The following is a 9,074-nucleotide window of genomic DNA, read 5'->3' as shown; positions in this document are numbered from 1 at the left end:
CCAATAATTAGAAAAGTAATATAAATACATGGTAATCTAATTCATACTGCATTAAAGGTTATAAAGTGAAAAGTGGCCATTCTGGTCCTCAAAGCCAATGCCAATTATCAATTACTTCAATATCCTTCTAGAAGAATTTTTCTATTATGTATATATAACCACACAAGACACATACATACACCAACCCTCAAATGAGAGCAAATTTAAAATAAATCTTGGAGATAATATGTACTGGCCCATATAAACCTCGTTATTTTAATATAGCTGAACCCATATTGAAAGTCATTGAGGTAATTTCCAATCTTTTGTTAATACTAGCAAAAGCTAATATTTATCGATTGCTTATAATGTGCCAGGCCCTATTCCAAGTGCTTTATGTGTATTAACTCATTTAATACAATCATCCTGGGTAGTAGTATCAGCCCCATTTTACATTTGAGGAGAACAATGCCTTGAGAACATCAGTACTTCCTCTACAAACAGTAAGTGGCAGAAATGAAATTCACACCTGGGTAGACTGCGCAAGGCTGTAACATACGTCTTTGTCCACATAGTTTTGTGCACATTTGTCAGACAATCTGGCAAATGATGGCTCTGGAAAAAAGCAGCAATGCAATCAAACTGCATTTTTCAAAGGTCAATCTGATAGCAGGGTGGAGAATGCACCCATCTTACCACACCAGTCACAGATTGCTGTGCATTTTTCTCTTCTTCCTGGTCTCCTGTGTTAGATTAGGAGCTTCTTGAAGGCAGGGACTCTGTACCCAGGGGTGCAGCACAGAGCCGGCATATTGCCAACTCTTAATAACATTTGTGAATGGTCACTGAAAAATAGGGAAGACTTCAGGGGGAGTGGCCTTTGGTATTTGGGCTGGATTTTGAAGGATGAATAAAATTTTGGTAGGCAGAAAATGGAAGAAAAAGTACCTTGTGTGAAGAAAGAGCAAAGGAATAACTCCTAGGATGTTTGGTGGGCAGCAAATCATCCAGGCTGGTTGGGAAAGGGCACGTGGCTGTGATGTGCTCACAGAGGATACTGGGAAGGATATTTGGAGGCAGAAAGAGAATTCTAATGCTATTCAGAGACTGTGAGATCCTTTCCAGGCCACATTTATTCACCTGGAGGACAAAATGGATGATGTCTATGGATACACCACCATAGACCCATAATACTAGTGTTAAATAGTTAAATGTATTGGATCTCAGTTTACAAAATTGTGTTATCCCACATCAGGTTTCTTTCTTCCACTTTCCACTTCTCAGTGTCAAACGGATGGCAGGGTTGTCAGTATCCTGGTATCCCAGTAACCTGGGAAAACATCATCAAGGCAGTGGGCATATTTTCAGTTTTCATTTATTTTAATCCTCACCGACTCACTGAAATCACAGTCTGATTTATTTTTCCAAGCTCTGGGCCCCTGGGCCCGGGGTTTATAAATGTAGCTGATAGATGTACTATTCAAATTAATTTATATGCAAATACATCTCAGTGGATTTTGTTACATTTCTGTTAATCTTGAATTTCATGAAGTTACTTAGACATCTGACAACACATATTATTTTATATATATGCTAACATTTTTCGACACTTGATTGTTGATCCGCTATGTATGTAATCAAATTCAAATTAGAAATTCATTCTAATGATGTACTATATGTTGGCTAATTGAATTCAAATTGAAAAAAAAAATTAGTTCTGATAGCCACTCTGAACATACATCAGCACTGCCTAGTCAGAACATAATGTAGGACATAAAGATGAGCTACAAATATAATTTTAAATATTCTGGTAGCCACATTGTTTTTAAAGATTTATTTGTTTTAGAGTGAGAGAGCACGAGCTGGGGGGGGGGGGGCGGGGAGTGCAGAGGGAGAGGGAGTCTTAAGCAGACTCTGCGCTGAGCGTGGAGCCTGATCTCACAACCCCGAGATCTCTACCTGAGTCAAAACCAAGATCAGACACTTAACTGACTCTGCCACCCAGACACCCCTCTGGTAGCCACATTTAAGGAAGTAGAAAGAGGGGTGCCTGGATGGCTCAGTCAGTAAAACATGCGACCCTTGGTCTCAGGGTTGTGAGTTCAAGCCTCATTTTGGGTGTGGTGATTACTTAAAAATAAAATTTAAAAAGTAGAAAGAAACACCAAATTAATTTAAATATTTCATTTAACCCACACTATCTAAAATATTATCACTTCAACATGTAATAAATATTAAAAAAATATGAGCTAGTCTACATTCACTCTTTCTGTAGTTAAGTCCAGAGTGTATTTTATACTTGCAATACATCTCCCTTTGGACTAGCCACATTTCAAGTGCAGACATCACATACGGCCAGAGGCTATGATGGTGGATAGTGCAAAAATAGAAGCTATAGATTCCAGCTCCTTTGAATAACACTATTAGCTCAAAGAATGGTTAGAATGATTTATATCCTCCCTGCTCCTATCCAAGTAGTAATACGTAAAGTTTCTCACATAGGATTTTTTGGGAGAGACCTAAGAGATCATTGTGTCCCTGACTTTTGATTATGGGCAAGGGAGCAGAGACTCATGAAGGTGGGGGTGTGCTGGGGGAGGACTAGACCGTTGACTTGCTCTGTTCCACACCACCTCATTCAGCGTCCCTGCTGACAGGTGGAGATGGAGGCTCAGCTCCCTGCCCAGCACCTGCCAACAGAACCCTGCACGAGGACTGAGAGCATGAACTCCCTGCTTGGCCCCATGGACATCACTCTGTCAGTGGGGAAAGGGTTGGGGTATCTGCTGCCCTAGGGTAGAAGATTAGCTCCCTGCGCTGTCTTTGTGTCCAGCACCAGGAGGGGACATCAGGACACTACCATCTGCCTCTACAGGGCAGGGCATAGTGAGCTGGAAGACCAGCTCTCCCTGGGGGGAGGAAGAAGAGCAGGGGTTTGGCTGATGGCGTTTAATGTTTGGGTACATATTACCAAAAAGGTTTTCTATTATTAAATCATTCTTCTCCTGGTGCTTTGGCTAGGGACAATGTGCCCCTTTTTGGTGCTTTTGGTCTGTGCCTGTTGGCAGCTCTAACCTGGAGGTGTGCTGCAATGTCTTGTCCTGGATGGATGGGAGACAATAAGAAAACTCAAATCACCATCATGCTGTTCCTCACATCCCCAGGTTCCTAGGCAGTTCACTTCTTTTCACATTTAAGTATTTTCCTTTGCTCATTGTGTTATGTCCAGAATTATTTTAGTTGTAAGAAGTAGTACCTGGGAGGAAATAGGGGGGCTACTCTAGCTTTGCTGGAATCAGAAATCTCCTAACTGCTAAATGTGAGCAACACTTTCTAATCCTCATCTTATTCTATTTTTAAGAAACGTTTGCTATGATAGAGTACATTACATGCTTTTCCTTGAAACTCATTTCTCCTTCAGCATGTACTACTGCACATTGTGAATTTCCTCATTTGGTCACTTCTAAGTGTCCTTTGTAGTTTCCTGTAGGTCAGTAGCTTTCTAACTTGCTTGTGTTCCTCAAGATTCTGCCCTAAACCAATTTTTTTAAAGATTTTTTTTATTCATTTATTTTACAGAGAGAGAGAGACAGCAAGAGCAGGAACACAAGCAGGGGGAGTGGGAAAGGGAGAAGCAGACTCCCCGCTGAGGAGGGACCCCGATGCGGGACTCAATCCCAGGACCCTGGGATCATGACCTGAGCCGAAGGCAGACGCTTAACGACTGAGCCAGCCAGGTGCCCAAAAAATTTTTTTAAAAAACACAAAGTTATTCAATATTTGTTCAATAATAAATATTTCGTGGCAAAAAAGTCAACAAATTAAGAACCTCCTTCCCCCAACTAAAAAAAAAAACACACTCAAAAAGATATGTATAGGTGTGTATTCCCTTACTCAAAAAATTATGTTCAAATATAAAATTAATCTTTTAAAAAACTCCCTTAAGGAGGAATTTCTCAGATTTCACACTCCACCATTTCTCCCCCTACTTTCCATCCCCCTCCCCACTCCCCAGATCTAGCATTTTTTTTTTTTTTTAAGATTTTATTTATTTATTTGGCAGAGAGAGATACAGCGAGAGAGGGAACTCAAGCAGGGGGAGTGGTAGAGGGAGAAGCAGGCTTCCCGCGGAGCAGGGAGCCCGATAGGGGTCTTGTCCCAGGATCATGACCTGAGCCAAGGCAGACGCTTAACAACTGAGCCACCAAGGCGCCCGAGATCTAGCATTTCTTGAGAGAAGACTTTGAGGCAGCCAAAGGCTGAGGCTTGCTTTCCACCACCATCTCCAAGACAGCAGCACAAGGAGTATCCTCTTCAGAGATGCCTGGAGTTCTTTCGGATGTCAGCCCACGAATGGTTATGGATAGAGACCAGCTGTGCATCACAGGGACCCCTTAACTGCACCCCTGCCCCCACTGGCTAATTTCAGGAGGGAATGAATGTCCCTGTGTGAAGTTCTTATTAGAAACCTTACCCAGATGGGGCTGAAATTTTAATGCAATGCGTATTTTTGTTGTTGTCCAGTGAAAAAGAAATTATAAAGCTGATTGCATGCAGGAAAAGCTTTATTGAGTCACAAAAACTACACGGAATACCCGAACATTTTTAAATGACTTCAAAAACAATCAGCACATATTTAGTAAGCAAGTTCCACTTTCCCTATTTTCTCTGCCCCCAGCCTCAATGCTCAGCTATAGATTATCCATTTATTTACCTTGCTTAACATATCTATCTAAAAGTCATCTGCCAGGTTTTGTTGCAAAAACACTTTTTTTTAACAATTAAATACACAATGGCGACTTTATAGGACTTCGAGTGTTTTAAAATGACACACGATAATTAGAGTTACAAGAAGAGCAGTGGCCTCTTTCAATTCATTTCAGCATTTCATTCTCTTTTTCAAGTATTAATCTCTAAAGTCTATACAAGTAGTCTCTAAATGCACAGCGCTCCTTTTTTCCCTGTCCTCCTCCTCCAGTGTTAGAGCTTTAGCAATCTGAATTCTCTTGGATGGGAAAAAGGAAAGCTATCAACTTACAAGGGCCATTTGCTGGCGTCTAGTTATTACCTAAACCGCGGCACAGAAGTCGTTCACGCACAGGTAACACGTTACACTGGGACCGCTCCGCTCCCTGTTTTCTGCACACTGAGAGGGAAGGAGGTCAGGATCCTAAGACCCCGGGGCTCACATGATGATGCACTTGCTAAGCAGCTTCTCCGCGGTCTTGGGTATCTGGGATTTCTTCTGGGGATGGCGGAGGCAGGTGGCAGGCTTCTTCTCGTGGTTCGGCAGCGTGCGAAATAGCTCCTGCACACTGCTATCCATCTTAGCGGAGGTCTCCAAGAAGGCGCAATGCCACTCCAACGCGCAGGCGCATGTGGCGCGGTCACTTACCGGCGACTCCCAGTGGCTTTCTTGGCATTCGTTGCCCACCAGCACGATAGGGTACTTCTGCAAGGTGTTGCCTTTGACTTTGCGGATCAGCTCATAGAAAGGCTTCAGCTCCTCCAGGGTTTGCTTCTTGGCGCCTGAGTAAACCAGGATGAAAGCAGGGCCCCTGGCAATGGCGAGGCGCTGCAGACCCGGGTAGCGGTGGCTGCCCGTGGTGTCGGTGCTGCGCAGCGCCCCGACACCGTGCTTGGAGCTCAGCACCTGGCAGTCGGTATCTTCGATGGTTGGCAGGTACGCATCGCGGAAGTGGCCACGCACCCACTTCTGCACCCGCGCGCTCTTGCCCACGCCAGCGTCGCCAAGCACCACGACGCGGTAGTCTTTGCTCTTGCTCTGGGGCATGAGGGCAGGGACGATAAGCAGGGTGGGCAGAGGACGCAGCCGCTGAATCAGCCATTTCTTAAAGCCAAAGCAGTTATTGCCCATTGCAGGGAATTGGCGGGGAGACGGGCAGGCAGGTTATTGGCACGGACCCGGGAGCAAAAGATTCTTAGGGAGAAAGAACGGGAGAGTGAGATGGGAGTTCGAACTTGGAAGGTCGTCCCTGTGTCTCCTTGTCTAGCTGTTCCCTGGGGACACTCGGGAGGGTCTAGGCTCACTCCCCAAACCCACCTCCCTCCCTCCTCTGAAACAGAGCCAGGCTCAATGCCCACCCTAGGCGCCCATCAAAGGCGGTGTGAGCAGGGAGGAGCGGAGGCTCGCTCAGTCTTCCTACGATGCCTTACGTTTACTTCCCCAGTAGCCACACATCCATTTTCTTTCACACCACACTACTCCAATCTAAATACAGAATGAGAAGCTGAAACAATGGACAGCCCGCCAACCTGAGACAGAGTAGAGACTGGGGTCGGGTCCCCTCAATCCTGAGGGAGAAGCCCAGCATTCCTTGATAGCTGAAACCCTATGCCCCTTGGGTGGAGAGAAGTCTAGCAGGAATGCGGAGGCAGGACGCTTACCCAAGAGAGGGCTGCGCTACCAAGACTGGGGAAGATCAAACCAGGCTGCGCCAAGGTGGACCCCATCGCTGTCTCTTCATTGACTTTTTTCCCTATTATGATACTAAAAATCATGCCCGGGGTGGAGATTTAACATGTTAATTAGACGCGTGAGGCACGAAGAGGCATAACCTTTAAGTGCACAGGTGCTAATAAATTCCTGCCTCTATGTGCTTGGAGTCACCCTTTTCCACCTAAGTTTCTTTAAAAAATTCTCCCTGACCTCTCCCCAGGGAGTCAGCCTGAGGATTCTCTTCTTTGTGCTGTCTCCCTTGTGCTGGAGCATAAGCCCCAGTAAAGCCTGGCCTCGAACTCCGCTGGCCTCTTGTCAATTGCTATTGCTTGGAGACCCCCAAGGACCCGGTTCAGCAATAATGGGCGTAAGGACAGAGTGTCCAGGGAGCCCACGGGGGCCAGGATGCTCTGTTCTGGTGCCCGTAGAGACCTATTACCTACAGCGACTGTCCCCGGGACATCGAGGGACGAGGGACGGATAGCCACTTCCCCAACACCTAGGCCTCCCATTCTCACCCACAGCAGCCCAAACTGGTTTACCCACCACGTTTCACTTTGGAGTGCCCCCCAATAAAGGCGGAAGACAGCTTTTACCTCTCTCCAAGGCAGGAACAAGTGCGCTAGCGGGCAAATTCAGTGCTCCCAGAGTCAGCATTAGCGATGGTCGCAACCGAGCGTGCAGGCGGGCAAATTCACTGCTTCTGGAGTCAGCATTGGTGGGGATGGGGGCAGTGGCAACAGCAGAGACCAATCACAGCCTCGGGAGCGCGGTCGGATGCAACCTGTGAGCCGCGAGGCTCGGGGGGACGGCTGGAACTGCAGGGCTGGGCCTGAAGCGCCAGAGGGCGCAGGCTGGGCGGCTCTACTGGCACCTCCTGCGGAGGAAGGACCAGTGGGGGGTGTGCCCAGTGTCCCCCATGTGAGAGGAGCTGTACCCACCGCCAGGGGGCGATGAGGGGGAGGTCCTGGGTTCACAGGCCCTGGCCATTCGGGTGGGGGTGGGTAGGCTTCCAGAATTTGCACTTGTAGTTCCGTGCAGGCCTCCTTCACCACTTCTGTGCCCTTTCGCGGCTGTGGGGTTAGCCCTTTCCAAGCCTCGCTGCCTTCGCTTCACTGCAGAATGGCCAGTTAGAATCCTCCCCACCACCGGTGCCAAGCACTTCATGGCATCTGATCCACTTTGCTCAGGAAACATTTGTCCAGCACAAAACCCGGTTTTTGTCCCTCCAGAAAGTCTCAACTAACACATCTGTCATAAGAGACTTCAGAATCTCCTCCTGGGAGGATTACCTGTGGTTTAGACAGGTTCTATGGAAGAAGGTTGAGGGATGGCCTCTAAACCCAGCAACCTTAAGCAGTGATCACATTCCTCACCACTGTTTGTACAATCGCTTTCATTTGATCATCATCACAAAAACCTTGTAAGCAAATCAGAATAAGAATGTGGGCAGCCTCTAGAAGCAGAGAGCCAGCAAGAAAACATGGACCTGAGGCCTACAACTGCTAGCAGCTGGATTTTACCAACAACCTCAATGAACTTGAAAGCAGATTCTTCTCTAGAAACTGCACAGAAGACCGCAGACCGGTCAACAACTTGATTTCATCCTCGATTAAGCAGAGACCATCCAGACTTCTGACCTATAAGATCGTGGGTTCGGTAGTTGAGCATTATTTTAAGCCAGGAAGTTTTTAGTCATTTGGTATGCAAAGAAATATGTAATTTGCTTACAAATTTGTTTCTTGTTTGCCAAAGAAGGACTAATGTAGCAGGTGAAATTACTTGTTCAAGTTTACAGGGCTCATAAATGATGGACATAGGCCCAAACCGGCTTTTCCTAACTTCAAGTCTTTTTCTTTTTCTGGTGCTGTCATTGTAGGTCATTAATCTGATATGCTATTTCTTGTTCATTAGTAAAAAAATTTCCATAGCTTTTTTATTATTACCCAAAAGCACATTCATGTTGGAGAGATCAAGGGCACATGCTTTACAGGCAGAAAATTTGGCTTAAAATGTTTTTTTTTCTCTTCTTTTGAATATACCTTAATATGCCTTTGAGCTATGAGATCTTGGAGAAATTACTTTTCTGTAAAATGGGAACTAATACCTATTTTAAAAAGAACTGTGGGGAGCATTCCAGGAGATACTACCAAAGACTGTCCACAAATCCACAGTCTTTGAGCATTTTAACAATGCCTTTTGGAAGTGTCATGATCTTTTTATTTAATCTTATCTAATCCTGGGTTAGAGTCCCACACTGGGCTCCCTGCTCAGCGAGGAGCCTGCTTCTCCCACTCCCTCTGCTGCTCCCCCCGCTTGTGCTCTCTCTCTCGAATAAATAAATAATATCTTTTAAAAAGAATAAAAAAGGGCTAAAGGAAGATATGATAATGGAGAATAATTTGAAATTTTAGAAAGGAAAGTAGAATCTTAAAATAGGTAAAAACTGGGGTAAATAGAATATCCTTGCCATGAGTTATTACAATCATATTTGATGACTGAAACATCTGATATTCGAGGTAATAATATTAAAAATTGGGGAAGGCAAAGGGACCTAAACAGAAGTAAGGTTTCCATACTTCACTTGAAGTGGTAAAATGTTGATACCAGCAGATTGTGGTAAGTCACATATGTT

General features: G+C 45.4%; 1 protein-coding gene across 1 annotated transcript; it reads right to left on the bottom strand.

Annotated features, from left to right (window-relative positions):
* Positions 1-4,501: 4,501 nt before the first annotated feature.
* On the bottom strand, positions 4,502-7,183 carry DIRAS3 (DIRAS family GTPase 3). Its single transcript, XM_032416474.1, has 2 exons — positions 7,036-7,183; positions 4,502-5,920 (listed from the first exon to the last, which is right to left on the bottom strand). The coding sequence occupies exon 2, from the start codon at positions 5,855-5,857 to the stop codon at positions 5,165-5,167; it is 693 nt and encodes a 230-aa protein (XP_032272365.1). The 5' UTR covers positions 5,858-5,920; positions 7,036-7,183; the 3' UTR covers positions 4,502-5,164.
* Positions 7,184-9,074: the final 1,891 nt, after the last annotated feature.

Source organism: Phoca vitulina, unplaced genomic scaffold (assembly GCF_004348235.1).
Source record: "Phoca vitulina isolate PV1807 unplaced genomic scaffold, GSC_HSeal_1.0 scaffold2, whole genome shotgun sequence".
NCBI lineage: Eukaryota > Metazoa > Chordata > Mammalia > Carnivora > Phocidae > Phoca > Phoca vitulina.
This window is presented reverse-complemented; position numbering and strand designations above follow the sequence as displayed.

Excerpts from the sequence above, each read along its gene's own strand:
- DIRAS3 (XM_032416474.1), bottom strand. The coding sequence starts at position 5,857 with ATGGGCAATAACTGCTTTGGCTTTAAGAAATGGCTGATTCAGCGGCTG.